The sequence below is a fragment of the Nycticebus coucang genome, chromosome 2 (assembly GCF_027406575.1).
Source record: "Nycticebus coucang isolate mNycCou1 chromosome 2, mNycCou1.pri, whole genome shotgun sequence".
NCBI lineage: Eukaryota > Metazoa > Chordata > Mammalia > Primates > Lorisidae > Nycticebus > Nycticebus coucang.
In genome coordinates, this window is record NC_069781.1 from 173,001,371 (window position 1) to 173,025,224 (window position 23,854).

General features: G+C 43.9%; 2 protein-coding genes across 5 annotated transcripts in view; one reads left to right on the forward strand and one right to left on the reverse strand.

The window, feature by feature from the left end:
- Positions 1–103: 103 nt before the first annotated feature.
- Positions 104–11,448, forward strand: GABARAPL2 (GABA type A receptor associated protein like 2). Its single transcript, XM_053608217.1, has 4 exons — positions 104–254; positions 591–646; positions 1,784–1,956; positions 10,839–11,448. Exons 1-4 carry the CDS (start codon positions 221–223, stop codon positions 10,927–10,929), a joined length of 354 nt encoding a protein of 117 aa, XP_053464192.1. The 5' UTR covers positions 104–220; the 3' UTR covers positions 10,930–11,448.
- A 538-nt stretch (positions 11,449–11,986) lies between these two features.
- Positions 11,987–23,854, reverse strand: part of ADAT1 (adenosine deaminase tRNA specific 1) — a 35,847-nt gene continuing 23,979 nt past the window's right edge. For 2 of the 4 annotated variants that reach the window (XM_053608099.1, XM_053608074.1), the window contains one exon: positions 11,987–19,484. In XM_053608099.1, the coding sequence (XP_053464074.1) occupies positions 19,454–19,484 (31 nt within the window). In that variant the 3' untranslated portion in view covers positions 11,987–19,453. Of the gene's footprint in view, positions 19,903–23,854 lie in introns of all 4 variants that reach the window. The other 2 variants (XM_053608106.1, XM_053608066.1) reach the window with 1 other exon arrangement.

Consider the following 23,854-nt stretch of genomic DNA (forward strand, 5'->3'; position numbering starts at 1 on the left):
GTCGGCTCCGCCCTTTTATTTGAGGCTCCGCCCCCTCGGCGCTCGGTCCCGGCGAATGGGGCCGGAAGCCCCGCCCCTGGCTGGTTGCTAGGCTCCAGGAGCCGGAAGTCCCGCCTGCCGCTTAGTCGACGCCGCCGCTGCCTCCGCTGTCGTTGTTGTTGTGGTCTGTGCGCTGAGCTCCGCGGCTCCAAGAGCCGGCCATCCCCTTCTCGCCGCCGCCATGAAGTGGATGTTCAAGGAGGACCATTCACTGGGTAAGCACTCAGCCGCGGGCCGGGACTGAGGGTGTCGGGGCGGCGGGTGGGCCCCCTCCCCCACTCGGGCCGCTCTGGGCCGGGCCGGGTCGGGCGGGGCGGATGCAGCTCTCTGGGCTCTAGTCGCAGAGGACCCGGAGCCTTGGGCGGCTGCCGACCGACCCTATGCCACCCTCCACACACCCTTTCGAGAGCTAGAGGGCAGAGGAGCGCGGCCGCGGACACGCCGGAATGAGGGCCTGGGGTGTGCGTAGGGTTCGGGAGGAGGAGGCCTGGGAGCCCGGGCACCGACCGCTGGGCAGGCGCGGTGGTCAGCCCAGTGTATCTCTCCCACAGAGCACAGATGTGTGGAATCCGCGAAGATCCGAGCGAAGTACCCCGACCGGGTTCCGGTGAGTGTTTGGAATCTCCGCCTCCTCACCTCGCTGTCACCCCAGTAGTCTAGGAGCTAGGGTCCTTTTTAAGGCCATTCAACAGTTGACAAGTTGAGGTTCCAGGCTGAGTTATAGTAGCAGACGGGCCAGACTAGGCTGGGGACGCCCGGGGCTCGGGCGTGAGGGGCTCGGGCTGGTGCTGTTCAGTGTGCCTCGTGCTGAATCTCCTGATCTAGGCCAGCAAGCTGTCTGCAGCCTCAGGGCTCCCTCGCCAATTATGTAAGGAACGGTGTTCTAGGACGGGGCAACAGGTCATTGCCACTTTGGGGAATGATGATAGAGGCAGATTATCACTTTGGGCTTGGAAGTTTTAAAAGGGTACTTTAGCATCAGGACATAATCTTTTGCTTTGATTAGTACTTGGATGGGAGCCTACTAGGATCTTTACCTAACTTGTAGTTTCTTTTCTTTATCTGGACCGTGTCTTCCTTACCTGATCAGAAAACATAAAAAGCTGCTGAAAACCCCTTCTGTATTTTCCCCTGTATCGATAATAAATATGATCCCATATTTCTTCCATGGTGAAGGAGATAGATTTTTTAATCCTTATTGATTTTTTAAAGGACATCAAAGCTTCTTGTAGCTCTTTGGTTGTGAAATAGTTCCTCTGGGTAAGGAGCAGGAGGGCCAGATTTGAAGCCTGTTCAGAGAAAAGCAACAGGCCAAATGAAGAGCTTGGCTCTTGGCTGGCTGGGATTGCCAGGCATTACCAGTACCCATCCATTCTTGTCTCCTATGTTTCTTGGGATCTTAATTTTTCTGTACTGTGAAGGGGGAGCATTCTCCGGGCCTAGAGTAACAGGCTATAAATGAAACCATCACCAGATATTCTCAAGTCTGCCCAGATAAAATGTTGAAAAGCTGTATTTCTTTATGAATCAGGAATGAGGATATAATTGACCACAGAAAAGCACTTAACTGTTTCCCTGTAACACATTTATATCAACTCCTAACCTCCAGAGTGTGTGGTTAGTAAGTCAGGGGTGCATTTCCCACCCACCTCCTTGCCCACACTCTGTTCACCAGCTCCCTGGCAATGTGATGTCAGAGCCTCACTTCAGGAAATCCAGTCCTGACCTTTCTATACTTTCCTAGGTGATTGTGGAAAAGGTCTCAGGCTCTCAGATTGTTGACATTGACAAACGGAAGTACTTGGTTCCATCTGATATCACTGTGGCTCAGTTCATGTGGATCATCAGGAAAAGGATCCAGCTTCCTTCTGAAAAGGCGATCTTCCTGTTTGTGGATAAGACAGTCCCACAGTCCAGGTGAGAGGTATTTATTAAATGGGTCCTCTGGTATTAGGTATCTGCTTGGCTTCTTATAGAACTAGAAACTTTAGTAGAAGTCTGAAAACTCTTAGGGAAACTCCTTACTGAAAATCTGTATTTTTGCACTTTGGATAAAGGAAATAGAACAAGGCCTGGACTTTAAGAAAACAGTGGTGAAACCCAGCCTTATACCGCCAGGGTCCTTTAAGACAATTGAAGACTTATTACTTGTACTTAAGGTGTAGGAAGAACTGAGGCCTGAAATGAAATTTCTTCAAATGTATGAAATCAGTCCTGTCCCTGTCCATCAGGAGCACTGAGTTAATCATCCTACTTGCCTCCTCTCCATACTCAGTCACCTCTTTGCCATAGAGTCTGTAGCTGCCTGATCTTCAAATCTGATAAAGTGGCTGCTCTGTAGTAAAGGACTCTGAGGTCTCTTTACACATTTATACTACCCATGGCAACACCTCCTTTGACTGACTGTTTTGCTGCCTGGAAGAAATCTTTGGGATTATAACTTGGGGCCTGAATCTAGGCAGGGGCATTAGAACTCCCCTTTTCTGTGTATTTTATGGCCCAGCTTTAGTACCCTGGGGGAAAGGAAAATGATCTGATTCTGTCTAAACGCCTGGTCAGTCCTTTTCCATTTTTGACTGTGTACTTTCTAGGCCCTGAGCCTAATTCTGGCCTACATCTCCTGTGAATGTGAGTTCCTGGCCACATCTTAGCGACCCAAACTAGGTTTCATTTTTTACTCCCTAGAAGTAACCCTTCTGAAAGCTTTTTTTTTTTTTTCTTTTTTCCCAGAAGTTCTAGGAACTAGCCCAGCTTGCCTAAATATGTTCCCATTTAAAAATCCTTGAAAGCTCCAAAACAGGTATAAACCACATTCCAGACCTTATTTCTATCAAAGGTGGAGAGCTGTGGCTATTTTTGGTCGATTTCCTCTTTCTCAATCTCCACCACCTCTACTTCCTGCTGTTTGGTAGAGAGACAGGGCAGGGGAGAAATGGAAGCCAGTTTTCAGCCTGAGCAACCAGGCCACGGCCTGCCCATTGGGTGCCACTGGTCTGCTATAGCTGTAGTTCTGGAAGCTGTGGTATTGCCAAGGGGCAATCTTGTCACCCGTGGGGTTCTTCTAGCTTTCGTTCCCAGACAGCTGGGCAGTGTGTTGCTGGGTATACACTTCACCAGGGGAGAAAGCCTTGAGCATCTGTGGTCATGCTTAGCTTCCCCTAAGGTTATAGGAGAAAGGGCTGGGCGTGGTAGCTCACGCCTATAATCCTAGCACTCTGGGAGGCCAAGGCAAGTGGATTGCTTGAACGCACAGGTTTGAGACCAGTTTGAGCCAGAGAGAGACCTCATCTCTATAAATAGCTGGGCGTTGTGGCCAGTGCCTGTAGTCCCAGCTACTTGGGAGGCTGAGAAAGAGGATCACTTGAGCCCCAGAGTTTCAGGTTGCTGTGAGCTATGACATCACGGTACTCTACTGAGGGCTACAAAGTGAGACTCTGTCTCAAAAAAAAACAAAAAGAAAGAAAAGGTTATGGGAGGGGTCAGTCTTTCATACCACCTGCAACTTCTGCAGAGCCTTGGTGACTCTGTGTTTCCTCCTTCCTGGAGGTGGCAGTTTAATGGAAGTAGATAACTAAGATCTATGGCATCCAGTTTATTTTCCTCAATTCTAATTCTCAGGTACTTCTTGTAGGAAATGAAGCAGACTTCTTGAGACATTAAGATTACTCTGATGGCTACACTGTAATCTAGCAATTAAAATGGCTACAGGTCTTAGCAACTACCTCCTCCCTGGTTATTCTCAAAAATATAAATAGGATTGGAAATGATTTTCAGGGCTGTTTCAGGGCCATTTTCTTTCCAAGTTCCATTTGCCTTTCCCGTCTGGTGAGAATCCCCTCTAAAGCAGATTGTACCAGTGACCCAAGTCAGTATTTTAGGACAAAGTAATCAAGAATCCAAGTCCTGACCCTTCAGGAAATGAGTCACCAGCTGGGGCTATTCTTCCCAGTTGATGGCTTCTTACCCTGTACTTGATGCAGCTGTTCTTTGTTCACTTTGGAGTTTTATTCTTAAAAACAAATTTGTTTATAAACAAGAGTCATGTGATGTCATAGGGCTTTACGCAAGGGCTGGTCACCTCATATCAGCACAAGCAAAACTGCCATAGGGCTGGTCTCCTTCCTAAAGCTGGTGTGACTCACCTTCACCATCTCTTCCCTAATGCAGTTTAGCAGCCTCTTCCTCAGCTTAGGCAATTGAGAGCCTTCTTTAAGCTTCATCCAGGGTTTGTAGGCCTCAAAGACTGGCTGGAGAAGTAAGAGTAGAGAAAGGATGAATCCAGGCAATCAGGAGCCCTCCCCAACCTCGAACCGCTTTAACTTACAGGTCTGAACAAAGATCAGTTATGCCTGAGGCTAAACAGAAGTAACTTCAGTTATTTCTGCCTTGAAGCAGAACAGAAACATAGGCAATCTTTAAAGTGTCATGGTTATTATTTAGAATAGTTAATATAAAATACTGATTCTAGAAATAGAGATGGGGCAAGTCTGTACTTTCTGAGTTCTTCCTTTTTTTTAAAAAAAGGGATGAATCTCAATTGCCTTTGCCTATTTAGCATTGGAAAGTTGGATCTGCTTAGGTGGCTGTGTCAAGAATCGTGCTGAAAATGGAAGAGGAACCATGCCTTCGTGCAGGCAGAACTTGAGAAGGAACATAAGTGTATAAGTTTCCCAGTTATGGCCTTAGAGGGAACTTAGAGCTGGCAGTGTTCCTTGTTTAGAATATAGACAAGAGTTAATCCCCTGTTTAAAACAAAAACAGGAGATTATTAAATAAAATATCTCTAAGATTTTATAATTTGATATTGGAAAACCTGTATTATTTAAGATTATGGTGTTTACCTGCTTCTGGATCTTAAAGAGGTCTTAAGTAAGAAGAAGTTATGTCTTATAGTTCATTCATCGTTTTTATTTTTATTTTTATTTTTTGTAGAGACAGAGTCTCACTGTACCGCCCTCGGGTAGAGTGCCGTGGCGTCACACGGCTCACAGCAACCTCTAACTCTTGGGCTTAAGCGATTCTCTTGCCTCAGCCTCCCCAGCAGCTGGGACTACAGGCGCCCACCACAACACCCGGCTATTTTTTGTTGCAGTTTGGCCGGGGCTGGGTTTGAACCCGCCACCCTCGGCATATGGGGCTGGCGCCCTACTCACTGAGCCACAGGCGCCGCCCTCATTCATCGTTTTTAAAGAAATGTGCTTAAATTGGCATTTTTTTTTTTGAGACAAAGTCTCACTTTGTAGCCCTCAGTAGAGTGCTGTGGTGTCATAGCTCATGACAACCTCAAACTCTTGGGCTCAAGCGATTCTCTTATTTTAGCCCTCCGAGAAGCTGCGACTAGAGGTCCCCACTGCCTCTAGGCTCAGGCTATTTTTTAGAGACTGGGTCTTGCTCTTGTTCGGGCTGGTCTTGAAACTATGAGCTTGGACAGTCCACCCATCTCGGCCTCCCAGAGTGCTGGGATTACAGGTGTGAGCCACTGTGCCAGGCCTTAAATTAGTATTTTTGATCATTTCTGGGTAAATCCTCTTTAAGACCAGGGTTTATCTACATCAGAAAAATCTGATAAAAGGTAACAACCAATAATTAATCTTTATATTTAGGATCTCAGGGAGTCTTCAGGGCCTTATTAACTCCAGGATCCATAGTAGTGGTCACCATCCTCACACCCTCCCACCCTCCCATCTCACCCCTCCATCCCCTCAGTGCTCCCATTCCTCCCTCACCCCAGATGAATCCAGGTCCAGTGGAAGCATTTGAGCTCCAAGGCAGATGGGTGGCCATGTGTGCTCATCAGCCCAGGGCGGCCCAGCCTCCGTGACCTGCCCTTGGTTGTGGGCAGGGGCAGGTTCTACAGGGATTGGGTATCCCTGCAGTTCTGTGTAAGCTTCCCCCAATTCCATAGGGCTGTTGAGTAGCATAAAACTGATATTTGCCTTTAGCAGCATGACTATTCTTCAATGTGGATCTTACTGAAATTTGCCTTTATTATTGACAAGTTTCTCCACTCCAGAAGTGGTGTTACCTGTATCTGTGTGACCTTGGATAGAGGGGACAGAGCTCATTTAGTGGGCAATTGAGGCTCATTTCACTCAGTACTTTAGAGGTTCCACAGCTTGAATCTGCCATTGGCGGTTCCCTTTTTTCCCCCTTGTTGTACTCAGAGCCTCTGGTATCTGGAGCAGCATCCTTCTCAAATGAGTGCATGTGGTACTTAATGCCACAGCAGTGTGCATTAATATAAGGGACTGGAGGCTATCTTTGGGTGTGTTGTACGGTCACCTTCCAGTAACAGGAAGCCTCGGGATTACATAGCTGCTTGCAAGTTGTCAGGCCATCCTGCAAGCCTGTGCACTTAGCTGCCTCTGTACTTCAGCCGCCTCATGCATCCCGGCTTGGCCTCTCGGTGCGGTGTAGCTCAGCCTCTGAATTCTGAGAGGGAATCCAGCTTCTCTGAGGCTTATGGAATATGTCCTAAATGGACACTGCCAGCCTTCTCATAGACTGCCTGCTGACTAGGGTCACATTTTGTCCCCTGTGCTTCTACTTGAATATCCTCTAATGGGAATTTTTAAAAGTTAAGAGTTAAATTTTCTTTTTTTAACTCTGTGGCCCAGCTGTTTTTGGCTCCATGCCTCTTTATTCTGACTCTGCATATGTGCAGTCTGATCTCTTGTAAGTGCTGTTTTCAAATCATTGTGCTGTACAAATGTGCCATTCTTGTTTCATGACACCCAGGGAAGCCTCAAAACCAGGCAGGTGTTTAGCATTGAGCATTGTTGGTTATCAAGTTCCTCACCCAAGGGCTCTCCTGAGCATAAGGATGCTGTGCTGCTGCCAGCTAAGTGTAGTTGAGTTCCCACATGAGGTCACCTGACAGAAAAAGAAAACAATGCTGAACTCTTAAGTCATTAGGGATGACCATCTAGTTGTCAGATTACAGAATCTGAAGGAAAGGGCCCTAAGACTTTGCTCCACAGTGACTGGCAGCAGTAACCTTACCTGGGAATTTGTATGAGAGGCTAAGAAAGACGTCTACAAAAGATACAAAGACTCAAATAGTAGGTCTTTAGGATAGGTCTACTGTTTAGTCACTTGGAGGCAGCACAGCTGGCTGGTAAGAATTTCTCACTGTTTAGTAACTTGGGGTGAATTATTTAACCTCTCTGTGCTTTAGTTTTCTTGTCTGTAAATTATGTATTATGATGGTATCTAACGTCATAATACCATTGTGAGGATAAATGAGCTAATATATATGTGTGCTTATATATATAATGTGCTTAGAACAGTGCTTGGCATGGCTTGGTGTTATAATTAGGATTTTTATTATCAGCCTCTATAACTGCTAAGACACTGCTCGAATAAATTGATAGACCCAGGTTTTGCTTAAAAGACAATGGAATCTAAAGCCGGAAAGGAACAGAAACCACATGATTGTGTGCCCCCTATCCTGCCAAAAGTCAGAGCTCAGGTCTTGGAGCCTGTCTTCACTGGTCATCATTGCTCACTGTGGGCAGTGTGCCCAAGAGAGAGCCTGGGGAGGGCCACTGTTGTTATGAAACTCTTCAGATATTTCTAATTAGCAGTGGGATTTAGAGTCATTGTACGAGGGTTTCTCACTTGCTAGGAAAAGAGAACTTAGTCAGATGGACCCAAATGACTAACTGGGTCCTTTACACAGGCATCACATGTCTGCTACTGTGTGTGTCTAAACTCATTTGGTAATGGCAGTGGGGTATCATCAAGGTCGCTTTGGGCACTTGAACCAAGTAGGGTAAAGAGTTGTGGCAGTAACTGTAATTGTTTTATCATTATCTCTGAGGAGATATCTCAGAGGAGTCTCAGAGAAAAGTGGAGTCTCTCTCTGGCCTTTCCCAACCTTTAGGGTAAAAATAATCTTGGGAGGGGCGGCGCCTGTGACTCAGCGGGTAGGGCGCCGGCCCTATATGCCGAGGGTGGCGGGTTCAAACCCAACCCCTGCCAAACTGCAACAAAAAAATAGCCGGGCGTTGTGGCGGGCACCTGTAGTCCCAGCTACTCGGGAGGCTGAGGCAAGAGAATCGCTTAAGCCCAGGAGTTGGAGGTTGCTGTGAGTTGTGTGATGCCACGGCACTCTACCGAGGGCCATAAAGTGAGACTCTGTCTCTACTACAAAAAAAAAAAAAGATCGGTTCAGCGGGCGTAGCACAGTGGTTATGGCGCCAGCCACATACACCAAGGGTGGCGGGTTCGAACCCAGCCCAGGCCAGCTAAACAACTGCAACAAAAGAATAGCTGGGTGTTGTGGTGGGTGCCTGTAGTCCTAGCTACTTGGGAGGCTGAGGCAAGAGAATCTCTTAAGCCCAAGAGTTTGAGGTTGCTGTGAACTGTGACGTCACGGCACTCTACCGAGGACGACATAGACTGTCTCAAAAAAAAAGGACAAGCATCTTTCTTCTTAATCTGACTGCACATGGAATCATCTTAGGCATTTAAAACATATTGATGCCTGGGTGCCACCTCCAGAGTCTGATTTAATTGGTCTGGGGTGGGTCTTGGGCATGGAGATGTTTTTAAAACTCCCCAGTGATTCTGAGGTGCAGCCAAGGTTGAGACCCACTGCTGTTGGTGTTCTCATGAGCAGGGTTTCCTCCCTCTACCCACTGCCCCCCAAGTCCTCACAATGTCTAGGGCAGTTTTGTCAATAGAAATGGCATGTGATCGAAGCAGTAACCCTGAACCCCATAAATGCATCAATGTACAAAGTTATGATTTAATAAAAAATAATTTAAAAAAAAGAAAAAGAAGTAGCATGTGAGATGCTTTTGTAATATTTAGTAGCCATGTGAAAAAGTAAAAGTACCCATGATCGCATTAATGTACACAACTATGATCTAATACTAATAAAAATAAATAAATAAAAAAAGAAAAAGTAGGTGAAATTAATTTTAATGTAGTTTAACCCAGTATAGCCAAATTTTATTTCAACATGTAATCAAATTGAGATATTTTACTTTGATCTAAGTGTGAAATCTTGGTGTTTTACACATACAGCACGTCCCAGTTCAGATGAGCCGTATTTCAAGTGCTGTGTAGCTAGTGGCTACTGTAGTGGACAGCAGGGATGTATGATACTTCAGTCACAGCAGCAGTTTCTGCCCAACAGCGCCATTCTAGTCGGTCCTTACTTTACAAATTCCAGGTTGAGAGATCCTCACAGGGGGTGTGTTGTTTTATTGTATAAGATGCTGATGACAAAGCATCTCATATTCATACTCATCCACCCCCAGACTATACTTAATAATTCTTCCTACCCACATCTGAGGTCAGCTTGCAAGTGGGGCAGGAAGAAAACTCTCCCTTTATAAATGTGGCCTGCATCCCTGTTACATGGAGCTCCCACTCAGCCCCTGGGAGCAAAGCAGCAACACAGGGTCCTGGGTTCCTTACCTCCCATCCTGAGTTTACTGAGTTTCATATTTAAGCATCTCTTGTGATCTGTCCAGGCTAGTGACCTCACATGTCTCATCCTGAGCATCTCACTGCTGGTTCTGGTTGACCCCCACAATTCACGGGCACATGTTAGCACTTCCTGCTTGTCTCTGATAGTAGAGCTGTGGGCCAGAGCTTGCAGGGGGTGCCAGGTGTTACTAGTTTTACTCAAGTCGGCAACTTAGTTCCATGGCAGGGGACTTGATTAGGTCTCCTCTGCTGCAGTCTGTTTTACAGCTTAGGGAAAGCCAGCTTTCCTACCCACACGTTTCATTTTAGAAATAGCAGTTTCTGGAGGGTTCACTGGGAGGTTGGGCAGGCTTCCTTGGATTCCAGATCAAGGAGAGCTTTTTGCATTACCCATGAGGAGAGTAAGTTCTCTTTGATGCTGCTGATATAGATCTCTGGGGGCACAGGGGTTTTGGTCCAGGAGCATCCACAAGAGTAAAACCCATTTATACCTGTCATGTTAGGGACAAACCATAAATCTTCAAATAAACCAGCATGAAGGAGAGCGCAGGATACTCTTACTTACCAGGATTCTTCACCTACTCAAGGATGGGTCTCTTGGTTCTTCGCTTTGTTTAGTTTTTTCTCCTGGCCCTTGTCATTTACAAGATACTATCCAGGTGCTGTGGCTCATGCCTATAATCCTAGCACTTTGGGACAGCGAGGCAGGTGGATTGCCTGAGTTCAGGAGTTCCAGACCAGCCTGAGCAAGAGTGAGACCCTGTCTCTACTAAAATAGAAAAACTAACTGGTTATGGTGATCGGTGCCTGTAGTCCCAGCTACTCAGGAAGCTGAGTCGAGACAGTTGCTCAAGCCCAAGAGTTTGAGGTTGCTGTGAGCTATCCTGCCACAGCACTCTACCTAGGGCGACAGAGTGAGACTCTGTTTCAAAAAATAAACAAATAAATAAAAGATACTGGATGGCGCCTATGGCTCAAAGGAGTAGGGCGCCGACCCCATGTGCCAGAGGTGGTGGGTTCAAACCCAGCCCTGGCCCAAAACTGCAAAAATAAATAAATAAATAAAAGATATTCATATGCTGAACAGCCAGAGCCCATAGAAGGAGCTGGCTTCTTTAGAGCATTTACTTGAGGATGTCAAAGAGCCTTGCCTTCTGGGAGACCTAATTTATCTTAAACTTCCCACGATTCCCTGTCCTTTCTGTAAAACACCATTATAGGTGCACAGCAGGTACTGATACTCGGAATATTTATTACCTACCACCAAGGGTCAAGTTCCTTATCCCCAGGACACCTTTTTTCTCTTGACACTTGGGACTCCCAATTTTCAATGATGTTTTTTGTTTTTCTCTTTCAAGCCTAACTATGGGACAACTTTACGAGAAGGAAAAAGATGAAGATGGATTCTTGTATGTGGCCTACAGCGGAGAGAACACTTTTGGCTTCTGAGGGCCATTGCTGGGCTAGGTGCACTGTTCCTGCTTGTGTATCTTGTAAATAGCTGGCCATTTTCAGTTACTATACCAGAACCTCTCCACATAGACCTATTAGTGCATTTGTAACTGGATTTATTTCTTAATATATTGGAAGGTTTTATTTCCTTAGACTAGTAAATTATCATACAGAGTTTTATTTTGAGTTTTTCTTTTCATGCACTATCTTCATGGCTTTACTCTCCAGGGAACTTGTTCTTCTGGAAATCATATTTGATGAAGATATTTCCATATTAAAGTGAGGTAGGTGTGGTATTAAAGTGAAAGGGAAAGAGATGATGCATTTATTCTGGATTATGTTTAAAGTGTTAGATGGCTAAGTATTAAAAGCATCCAAATTAAATCCTTAGCAATCAGAACACTTGCTTCACTAGATTTTGCCAACTGCCAATCATGTTGGACTGAGCTAATCTGTTCCTCTTTCTGAAACTATTAAGGTAAATAATTAACAATAAAACTTCCTCTTATAAAGGCATTGTAGTGTGACCATGTCCTTTATTCACCTTCATTTGAATGGGTCAGAGAAGTGGCTCCTACTTCTGCCAGGCTGGGAGGAGGGCTTGTGGAGGTCATGGCTGCACAGCCTGCAACAGGAAGCAGGGGGTGATGTAATAAGGATGGACATTTTTTGAATGGTTAACATACTCACATGGTTCAGATCTCAAGACAGTATAAGGAGCTATACATTGAGAAGTTTTGCTCCCACCACAGTTTTCTGCTTTTTATGGGAAACTACTTTTACTGGCTGCTTATTGCTTTTCAGTAGTGATTTTTAGAGGGATAATTAGATATGGACATCCTATTTTCTTCTTTTTCTTATATAAAGGAAATTATGCTTTTATATACATTGGTTTTTTTTCATTTAATATTATATCCTAGCAATCTTCCCAGATCAGTTCTATACCTTTATCCTTTTCTTTGTACCTGTATTCTTTAAGATGCTACTTTCTAATCCCTTCCTAAAAACCAAAATAAAATTTTTCCAGGCCCATAAGTCTCATTCACAAATTAGTATAAATGTGTAGCCTTGCCAGACTACAAATGTAAACTTTCTATTGGGGGAAGAAACAGATGGATTGTCTTTACCAAATTATATAAGGAGCCCATCAAAGTTCTCTATTGATGATAGCTTCCCATTGGGGTCAGAGGAAACATTCTTGTCATAAGCATCTTGTCGGGTCTTTCCCAAACTTGACCCAATAAAATCTATGTTCCTCTTTGCACTAAAAGCAGATAGAAACTGATGTCAATGAGTGAAGTAAAGGGAAGGAACCAGTTATGTGTTAATAAGGAATTTTATTTGCAATCACACAGACCCATTTCAAACTGGCCTAAGCAATAAAAAGGTAATTTATTATTTCAGTTATCATGGATGGTTAACTGGCTTGAGATACAGCTAGAACCAGGGATCAAATAAAGACATCAAAACTCTTTTCCAGCTCTTGGTTTTCTTTTCTTCTGTGTTGACTTCATTGTCAGGCAGATTCCCTCTCTGTGATGACAAAAGTGGTCCATCTTTGGAGTTGCTTAGCAACTCCAGTGGAAGAAAGAGCTGTTTTTCCAAGAGGACTAACAAAAGTCCCCAGGAGGACTCTAGTCTTGCTTGGACTACCAAACAGCCCCGTGTGGAGCAGGGACTGGTGGGAAGGAATGGTTAATTTCTCCTTTTTTCTATTTTAAAGAAAGAAGAGAGGTAGCTCTGAAGGCATTTTAATCTATTTATGTTGCACAACCACAAACCCACAGATGAAACTGAAAATAAAAGGAAACCAAAAGCCAAGTGTCACCAAAGCCAATAGTTTTTTTGTTTTAAATATTTTATAATTAGCACTTACTGAGCCACCCTGTGGGATACATGATGGATGTATGTACTATTACAATCTTACAAAAAGCCCCATAAGATAGGTAGTGTAGTTTTCATAGCCACACAGCTGCCAAAGGGCAGAACTGAGATGTTGAACTTGAGATTTAAGAAGACATGGTTGGGCGGCGCCTGTGGCTCAGTCGGTAAGGCACCGGCCCCATATACCGAGGGTGGCGGGTTGAAACCCAGCCCCGGCCGAACTGCAACAACAACAAAAAAATAGCCGGGCGTTGTGGCGGGCGCCTGTAGTCCCGGCTATTCGGGAGGCTGAGGCAAGAGAATCGCTTAAGCCTAGGAGTTGGAGTTTGCTGTAAGCTGTGTGATGCCATGGCACTCTACTGAGGGCCATAAAGTGTCTCTACAAAAAAGAAAAGAAGACATGGTTGGCAATGTCAAATCATTGCATGTTTTTTTTTTTCTCTATTTACATTGTGCCTGGGAGGACTCTGGCCTTGCTTAGACTACCAAATTACCAAATAGCCCAGCTTAGGGCAGGGACTAGTGAGAAAGAAGGAAAGGTGAAGCTTAACCATATAAATACAGGATATAAAATGTAGGAATCTTGTAGAATAGGATTATTACTGTGCTGGACCCTGGGGAACAAATAAGGGTAATGCTTTACCCCATCCTCCAGGAGCTTACACTCTGGTGGTAAAATGACACACAAATAATTAAAAAGCAATGTTCTGAGTACAGTGGTAGGAAGTATTGGGAAAGAGAAGGGAGCAAGTATTAACTGCAAACCAAACCACTGAAGAAAGCAGCCTTAAATTTGGAATATCAATCAGTAAAAGTGGACTTGTCAATCTTCCCTTTAAAATGCAGTATCTTAGTGAAGGTTTTAAAAGTTTAAAACAAAAAAAAAGATACATAGCATCCCTTCCCAACCCTAGTCCTTCAAGACACTAGACTTGTTAAGATTTTATGGACTGGCCAGGCACAGTGGGTCATGCCTGTAATCACACCATTCTGGGAGGCTGAGGTGGGGAGGATTGCTTGAGTTTAGGAGTTTGAGACCAGCCTGAGCAAGAGTGAGACCTAGTCTGTACTAAAAATAGAAAAATTAGCTGGGCATCATGGTAGATGCCTGTAGTCCCAGCTACTTGGGAGGCTGAGGCAGAAGAATCACCTGAACCCAGGAGTTTGAACTTGCTGTGAGCTATGATGCCACAGCAGTCTAGCCCAGGGCAACACAGTAAGACTCTATCTCCAAAAAATAAAAAATAAATAAAAACCTCAAACAAAACAAAACAAAACAAAAAATAAAAAATAAAAACCTCTTGGCAAGTTAAGAACAGAAGGGCACTTCCTTAATGTGATAAAGGGAATTCATTAAAAAAATCAACAACAGCAGATACATGCTTATTATTTACATATAAGACCATGATAAGGCAGTGTGGTATTCACATTTGGATAGACAAATAATATGCATAGAACAGAACTCAAAACCCAGAAATACATCAGTGTATAAAACATGTCAGAGATGGCATGACTCAGTAGGGAAATGAAACTGTCAATTTACTTAATATAGTAAAATTCTAGAAGCATTCCTATTAAAAACAAACCAAAAAGGAGGTCTGAAGGATGAATTTATGGCATATGAATCATATCTCAATAAAGCTGTTAAAAAGACTGTTATCACTGCTTCCACTCAACATTTTTCTGGCAGTAAAACCAATGCAGTATGAGAGGAAAAGTAAATGAGAGGTGTAAGAATTTAAAGATAAACTGTGTTTTTGTGCATTGAAAAACAGAAAAATCCATAATGTATTTAAACCCTTATTTAAATAAAACTTGTTTTCAGAAACAATAAATAAATAAATAAAATAAAAAAGAAAAATAGAAAAATCCAAAAGGAACGTATACAAACTAGAATAAGAAAGGTAAGGACAGTTGCTGGATATGTCAGTTATTGATTTTTATATACTAATTATAGGAAGGAATAGGAAAAGATTTCATTGTCAATAGGAGCAAATCTATAAGCGCTTAGGAGTAAATTTGACAGATAAATGCAAGACCTTCATGAAGAAAATGACAAACCATTATTAAAGGGTATAAAAGAAGACCTAAATAGGAGGAGAGATATACCAATATACCATATTCAAGGATGAAAAGACCCAATATTGTAATGCTGAGTCGTTCTCCAAGGAGAGAACATTTCTCACTTCCTCGTCCCTCCTCAGCTCAGGAGAGGTTGGTTTCTGTCCCCTCTACTTCCCTGCCCTTGCATTTGCTGGGGTGACCAAAATAACCTTGTCCCCCAGTGGATACTTTTTTAAAAGCACTTTTTTGCCTTGCTTTGTTTTTAACATATTCTACACTTTAGATTACTCCCTCTAATGAGAAATTGGCTTTTTCCTGATTTTCCTCTGGCCTGTCAGTCACACTCATTCCTGTGCTTTCCAAACTGCTCCCAAACTCTCCACTTCCCCAGGGTTCCCTCCTCACCGGAGAGGGTCTCCTCTACTTCCCACACTGCACATTCTCTGCAGGTGATTTCACTCTAACCCATGGTGACTCTAAAAATCTTAATCTCCAGCCCATCTCTCTCTCCTGAGCACAAAACTGGTCCCTTTAATTGCCCACTATAGGCCCTTATCCTGCAGTATCACAAAAATCTCTCAAACTCTGGAACAGCATACCCCTGCCTACATCTGGTCCACTCCAAGACAAGTCCCACTTTGCCGCCTTGCCCAAGACCTGGCACCACATCCTGTCAGCCACATGATAACTTGGGAGTCATCTCCAACTACTCCCTCACACTCACCCCTCTGCCTATTTTTCAAATCAGTTCCCTCATCTCCCCATTGTTTGGGCCTCATCATTTCTTTTCAAATTGCTACAGTGATCCTTCAATTATGGTCTCCTCAACAACATCCCTGCCTCTGCCATCTGTCGTCCTTGCTAGAGGAAAGTGATCTTTGTAAAATGTAACTTCCATCTCATCAGCCCTTTTCTCAAATCCCTGAAGTGCTGAGTTATCAGGATATAACCTTTCTCCTCTGCAGAGCATATGAAGTCCTCCTGCTATCACCCACGGCCTCTTCAGCCTCGTCCTCAGCTTCTCTCATGCTCTGCCAGCCCAGCCATGCTGTGCTCTCATCTCTGCCTTTGTATACAAGGTTTCTCTACAGCAAATATCCTCACTCAAAACTCTCAGATAAGCATCCTCATTTTTTTCTTTTTGTCTACTAACCCCTTGTTCTTCCCCTTCACCACTCTACTCCTAGCACCCTGTGCCCTTCTCCAAGTTGGGTATCAAATGTCTAGTATAGCTGTCCTCATGCTGTGCTGTTCCACCGTGAAGTCACTTGCCCATCTTCCCTGTCAGTTAAGGACAACATGATTATTCCTATCCTCGTACCTCAGGTGCAGAGCACAATGCCTGGCACATGAATAGTGTTCAGGAGGTATATGACTGGTCTTGCCTGGAACCAGTGGCTAACGCCGTGACCACTGGGAGGGCATGAACAGGTTTGTATACCAGGGTTTACCAATCACAAAGGTGGCCTGAGGTTCTCTTATAAGGTGAATGTGGAAGAAGGCAATATAGATGTTTTTATTCTCAAAACATTCTTCAGAAATCTATACAAAGCACAACTTATTTCCCTTTTCATATTTATTTCTTAGGAAAAAAAAATCCTGGCAGCCGACACCAAGGAAGCAAAGCCATAGAAGTTAGGTAGGAGGGTCTATTATACCTCTGTGATCAACAGCTTTGCTCCTATGCCTCAGCCCCTGGAGACAGGCTGTTGCTTCCAGATGTGGAATGGAATGGAGTGGTGTAGGCAAACAGATGTGCAATGCCTGGTACAAGGCAATAGGCTCCACAAACATTTTCCCTGTAGGCTGAGGACAATCTCCTATTTACTAGCAAAAGCTCTGGAAAGTCCCCTGTGCTAGTCACTACATGTGTGACAGATAGCCCTCCTCCTATCTCTGTTGTACATTACTTCACAGTGGTGCCCTCATTTCAAAGGTGAGGCACTGGCACTTAGAGAATGTAGTTTCCTCCCCAAGATCACAGAACCAGCACATCCTGAAGCACAATTCAAACTGGGGTCTATATACCGAAGTCATCCTTGTTCTGCTAGACCACATGGTAAGCATTAAAGGCTTGCATTTAAGAATGTGGTCCACAGATACATATGTAAAAATCCAATTTTTTTTCTTCTGAAAAAAATTCTCAAGATCCAGCAACAATCAGCTGGAACAGAGAAAATGACTTCTTTGGACAAGGTATATACGTTTCAGTTTACTCCACCTGCCTTCAAGTTTTCTACTCCTGAAAAGACTTGGTGTGACCATTGCACCATAGTTTATGTGCCATCATTTATTTTTAAAAAAGAATTCCTCCAAAGTATATGCAAGCAAAATACTGCCCATATGACCCCTTGTCTTTGGGCTGCTATCACAAAATATTATAGACTGGGTAGCTAATGAACAATAGAAATTTATTTCTCATGGTTCTGGGGACTGGAAAGTCCAAAATCAGATGCTAATTTGGTGTCTGGTGAGAGCCTGATTCCTGATTCACTGACAACCATCTTTTTGCTGTGTCCTCCACATGGAGAAAAGGTGAGGAATCTTTCTGGGGTCTCTTTTATAAGGACTCTAATGCCATTCATGAGGGCTCTGCCCTTAAGAGCCAATCACCTCTCGAAGACCTAATCACTTCCAAAGACTCCACCTCCTAATACCATCATTTTAGGAGTTAAGATTTCACCATATGAATTTTTGGGGAACATAAAACATTCAGACCACAGCAGCTGTCATCTTTCATGGATGAGGCACAGAGCTGGGCAGGACCATCTGCCTGCTTCAGCACAGGTTGCATGAACACTGTCACTGGGGCTGGTTTAGCCTGCACTGCCACGCCAGTGCCCAATGCTGCCTTCTCCACCGCCAGCTGGTCTCAAAGCTCAGCAGTTACTGGCGTGCTAGGAGAGGCCATTTACAGTGGCCCCGGATAAGCTGAGGAGCAAAAGTGCAGCATGAGAATACCAGCTGAAAAGGCATCCACTGTCCAAACAGTTCATAAGGGGCAGCAATAAAAAAAGGAAGTGGATAAAACTTTGGGTGGGGAGGATATATACATAAATATTTGAGGGAGGAGCAGAATCCTGAAACTTACAAAGAGCTCTTTCTCTAAATTAACAAAATCCTTTTGTACTTTTACTATTATTTTCAAAAATTTTTATTTTATTATTTTTTAACTATCCTGACCTGAGACCTTTCTCATTTAAAAAAATTTTTTTGTTCTTTTCGTCAAATTCTAACAGAGACAGATAAATTAACAAAATTTAATTCAAAGCAAATGGGTGAACTAGATTGAGTGTATTTCTGTTGTTGGGTAAAAGTTGGATTGTCCACAGCACCATTTCCTAGAGATTTCCTGAGAGTTTGCACATAACGCTCTTCTTATGCAACTGAAAAAAATGCTGGGAATGGGTTCTGTGATCCTGTTCCATTAAGTTGGTTTCTCCAAGTTGCCCACCACACCTCTCCCATGGAGACACTGCTGGTACTTTTCATTCTCTTGGCTGCCTGAGCAAATGGCCATTGCTGTTTCCATCGTGAGCTATTCCCCTTTGGGAGCTGAGCCCAAGTTCAGGGGGCTGTCAAGACCAACAGTTGGCAGCCTGCGTCCCCACGTGGAGTGACTTTCCTCCCACAGAGACACCTGCCTACATCTGGACATGGAAAAGCAGTACCCAGCCAGACTTAGTTCCAAAAGCTGGTTCCGAGCCCTGCTGGCTCTCAGGGATAAGGAGCAAAAAATCCACACTCAACTGCAGAGCCCAGGTTTCTAGATTAAGACAAAAATTATTTCTTTTCGGGAGGCGCCTGTGGCTCAAAGGAGTAGGGCGCCGGCCCCATATGCCAGAGGTGGCTGGTTCAAACCCAGCCCCGGCCAAAAACTTCAAAAAAAAAAATTATTTCTTTTCCTCCCTTGTCACCACCCTGACTGAGGCTATATGTTGGCTATGTCTCTCAGCATCAATGGGCACAGAGAAAATGTGTCATTGTATTATCCACCCAATTAAGAATTTTTACAAGAAATCCTACCTCACAGTTGAAAAGATTGAGTGTCCTAATTGCCGGGACCTCATTTGTAGATGATATGTAAATCGCTGTAAATCAGAGACTAAATACCTTCTCTATACCCTTACAGGAAGTTATTGGCAGAGTTGGTACTAGAATACAACTACTTGAATATACAGACCCAAGTTTATTCTAGTACATCAAGTAATTAATAAGGACTACAGTTATTTCTTTTACATTTTTAAATTGAGGTATATATACAGTAAAGCACACAGATCTTAAGTGTAGAACTTAATAAATTTTGAAAAATGTTTACAGCCGTGTAACTAGCACTCCAATCAAAACACAAATGTTTCCATCATTAGAGTCCTTTTGTGCTTCTTTCCATTCACCCATGATCCCCCAAAATCCCCCACCAGGGACAATCACTGCTTTGATTTCCATCCCCTTTGATTCATTTTGGGGAGGCTCCAATTTTAAGAAATAAAAATTGAAATCACATGACTTTACCTGCAGCCCTGGAGTGTCACTGCAGAATTTCCCTCCCACTTTTGGACCATAGGGTAGTACTTCAGACTTGCTTTGTGCTGTGAGTGTCCTTTCTATTAAATTAAAAAAAAAAAAAAAAAAGACAGATTTGCTTTAGATCCATCTAAACAGTCTTACAGGAAGCCAATCTTAGCTGCAGTATAGACACATTTAGGCATTTAGGTGTAAAAGGATTCATGTTCCTAGGATGTGAAGGCCAAAAATGATTCCTCCATATGGGGTATAAAAACTCTTCTTTTTGGAAAATGAAGGTGCTTTCTCTGAAACATCTGTCGTTGAACTGAAGATGCTTGGGAATGGGCTCTGTGATCCTGCTCTGTTGTCAGGTTGGTTTCGCCTCTCCTCTCCCAGGGAAACACTGCTGGGTTTCAATGTGCTTTTCATTCTCTTGGCCGCCTGAGCAAACAGTCATCACTGTTTCCATTGTGAGCTCTTCCCCTTCAGTATCCAACCATTTCTCAGGGCTGCTACCTATGGAAGGAATTGCTTGAGCACAAAAAGCTACACAGTCGAACCTCTGTAGGTTGACTACCCCAGGAACTGTAACAAACTGGTCAGCATAAGGAACGAGGCCTGCTGGAATGATACGTACATGTGAAACATGTCCAATCCAGGAAAATTAGGTCAGCTTAAGGAGGTGTTCGGCTACGGAGGTTCTACTGCATATATTATCTTTCCAGTTGGAAGCTGTTTCTTAATTTCAATAACCTTTCTAATGCAGGGGGTTCATTCTAACAGCTTACCTGGCTTTCCTAGACACCATCACAGGAGGGCTGAGGCAGTTGAAAAGATATTACTGTCCTAAGCCATTTAGCTAAACAGGAAGGGGACTGAGTTTTAGAAGCTGGAAAACTTTGGCTAAGGCTTTCTTAGAACATTGTTTTAAAGCCAAAAAAATTTTGCTAAGGTCCAGGTGGAGGCAGTTTTCCACCAGCCACAGAAACTACCAGATCAGACAGGGCCTGCGTTTCTTCCAACTGGAGGCCCTGGCAGCCGGGCTGGGTCATTTTCTCCAAAGCAGCTCGTTTCCCCAGACAGTGAGCTCATGCTTGGCACTAAGGAACTCCAAAACACAAGGCATTTATCTCCATGCTTTTGAGACAGAAATGACTACACAAAATAGACACATAAAATTATTTTTAAATCACACCAAGTTTTAAAAAATTACAAAAATACAAATTATGGAGTCATTGATATTAGAACCCACTTTTGAACACAGAATAAGCAGCGATGCTAAAGGTGTAAACTTCCCCAAAAGAGCCAAATTCCAGAATATATTTTAATAGAGGGAATTCTGTGGAATTATGGGCAGAACTGCCTAAAGCATGTTGTGAGATTCCCTCTTCCCTATACACTATACCACATCACTTCTGAGTGTGTTCTAGCATTTCCACAATTTTTTTTTTTTTTTTTTTTTGAGACAGAGTCTCACTTTGTTGTCCTGGGTAGAGTGCCGTGGTGTCATAGCTCACAGCAACCTCAAGCTCTTGGGCTCAAATGATCCTCTTGCCTCAGCTTCCCAAGTAGCTGGGACTACAGGTGCTTACTACCAGGCCTGGCTACTTTTTACCCTGTCTCATTCTTTCTCAGGCTGGTCTCAAACTCCTGAGCTCAAGCAATTCACTTGCCTCAACCTCCCATAGTGCTAGGATTACAGGCGTGAGCCACTGGAACTGGCCTGTATTTCTATAGCTTAAAATAAAAAAACAAGTTTCCATTAATTTTTATTTTAACAATTTATTTTTTTATTTTTTTGTAGAGACAGAGTTTCACTTTATGGCCCTGGGTAGAGTGCCGTGGCCTCACACAGCTCACAGCAACCTCTAACTCTTGGGCTTAAGCGATTCTCTTGCCTCAGCCTCCCGAGCAGCAGGGACTACAGGCGCCCGCCACAACGCCCGGCTATTTTTTGGTTGCAGTTCTGCCGGGGCCGGGTTTGAACCCGCCACCCTCGGTATATGGGGCCGGCACCTTACCGACTGAGCCACAGGTGCCGCCCTTAACAATTTATTTTTTAAAATAGGCACTATAATAACATGGTTCGACATTTTAAAAATAAAAATACAAAGGGTATTTAGTAGGTCTCCCTCCCGCGCCGGAGCCCCCAGCCACTCTCTCCCTCCACACAGGCCCTGTTGGATGACTAGTTTCTATGTATCTACTCAGAGATGTTTTAGCACATCTAATCAAAAATTTTTATAGAAATGGCATTGTTGTAATGCTGTTCTTTGCTTTCATGGCATTCACTGCATTTAGAAATACGACGGCGCCTGTGGCTCAGTGAGTAGGGCGCCAGCCCCATATGCCGAGGGTGGCGGGTTCAAACCCAGCCCCGGCCAAACTGCAACCAAAAAATAGCCGGGCGTTGTGGCGGGCGCCTGTAGTCCCAGCTGCTCGGGAGGCTGAGGCAAGAGAATCTCGTAAGCCCAAGAGTTAAAAGGTTGCTGTGAGCCGTGTGACGCCACGGCACTCTGCCCGAGGGCAGTACAGTGAGACTCTGTCTCTACAAAAAAAAAAAAAGAAGATAGAAATAAGACTTGGAAAATACCTATTTCAAAGAAAACTTTGGTGGAGATGGAGTCTCGCTATGTTCCCCAGGCTGGTCCTGAGTTCTGGCCTCAAACAATCCTCCTGCCTCCCACCTCCAGAAGTCCTGGGACTAGAGGTGTGAGCCACCCCACTTGGCCAATGTATTTAAATAGAACTAAATTCTATGTTTATTTAACCTTTGATACAACAATCCCATATCTGTCTAAAACAGTGGTTCTCAACCTTCCTAATGCCCTGGCCCTTTAATACAGTTCCTGTGGGTCACAACCCACAGGTTGAGAACCTCTGATCTAAAAGATACAGTTGCAAAAATACAAATTAGGTGGTGCCTGTGGCTCAGTGAGTAGGGCGCCGGCCCCATATGCCGAGGGTGGCGGGTTCAGGCCCAGCCCCGGCCAAACTGCAACAAAAAAAAAAATAGCCGGGCGTTGTGGCGGGCGCCTATAGTCCCAGCTACTCGGGAAGCTGAGGCAAGAGAGTCGCGTAAGCCCAGGAGTTGGAGGTTGCTGTGAGCCGTGTGACGCCACGGCACTCTACCCAAGGGCGGTACAGTGAGACTCTGTCTCTACAAAAAAAAAAAAAAAAAATACAAATTAGTTGTATGTAGGCTATTTGTAGAGCATTTCAGAATGAGTGAATTTTCATTCATTATCACATCTCAACAACTCATACAAATGATTACTGTTAGAAGCAAAGAAGAAAAAACAAAACTGGTAGAGGACCTGACTGCTAATCAGTACTGAATAGGGTTTAATAGTGTCTCCCCAAATTTTACATCCACCTAGAACTTCAGCATATGCCCTTATTTGGAAACAGGGTCTTTGCAGATGAATTTACTAAGATGAGGTCAGACTGGATCATTATGGGTCCTAAATCCAATAACTGGGGTCCTTACAAGAAGGCTATCTGGAGACACAGAGAGACACACAGGCCGTTCCCACAGAGGTGGAAACTGGAGTGAGCTGTGAGCCCAGGACTGCCAGGAGCCACCAGAAGCTGAGGAGCAGGCAGGGAAGAATACTTCTGAGAGCTTTGAGAGGAAGCATGGGCCCCATCAACAAATTGATTTTTTTTTTTTTTTTTTTGGCCGGGGCTGGGTTTGAACCCACCACCTCCGGCATATGGGACCGGCGCCCTACTCCTTGAGCCACAGGCACCGCCCAACAAATTGATTTTGGACTTCTAGCCTCCAGAACGAAGAGGGAATAGATTTCTTTCGCTTTAACCCACCCAGCTTATGGTACTTAGTTAAACAGGCCTAGGAAACAAATAGCACAAAGTGCCTGTAGGATGAAAATATTCTAAAACTGAAAGTTGCACAACTCTATGGACATAATAAAATTATATTCTTTAACTGGGTGAAATTCAATAAAGCCTTATTAAAAAAATATTTAAAGCTATAACATGCTGAAGAACTGACAAGGATCCTGAGTAACCCTGACATGGGGTGCTTACATTCTTAGTCAATCGTTCAAGGCATGAAGAAGTTGAGAGTTAAATATTAGATATATTTATTTATTTATTGTTTAGAGATGAGGGTCTGACTATATTGTCCAGACAGGACTTGGAGTTAAAACAGAATTGTTTGCTAGGTGTGTTAGGACCCTTTAGCTTCTTGGAGAGAACTTTCAGTTGAAAGTCAGAAAACTGACTTGAACAGGCTTAATCAAACAGTAGTAGGAATTTGTCTCACATAATTGGAATCCAGGGTACACTAGACTTGTTTTATTAAAGAACAACACATAACATTTCTCTTGATTCTCTTGCCTGTTTCCTTTTTCACTGCCTTTGTTCTCAGCTAGTTGTCTGTATATGGTAGGAAAAGATGGCCATTGGCAATTTCAACATTATGTAGCCCTTCCAGCTCTGGATT

Excerpts from the sequence above, each read along its gene's own strand:
- GABARAPL2 (XM_053608217.1), top strand. The coding sequence starts at position 221 with ATGAAGTGGATGTTCAAGGAGGACCATTCACTGG. Across the intron at positions 255-590 it reads CAAGGAGGACCATTCACTGG|AGCACAGATGTGTGGAATCC; the intron begins GTAAGCACTCAG and ends TCTCTCCCACAG. Across the intron at positions 1,957-10,838 it reads AAGACAGTCCCACAGTCCAG|CCTAACTATGGGACAACTTT; the intron begins GTGAGAGGTATT and ends TTCTCTTTCAAG.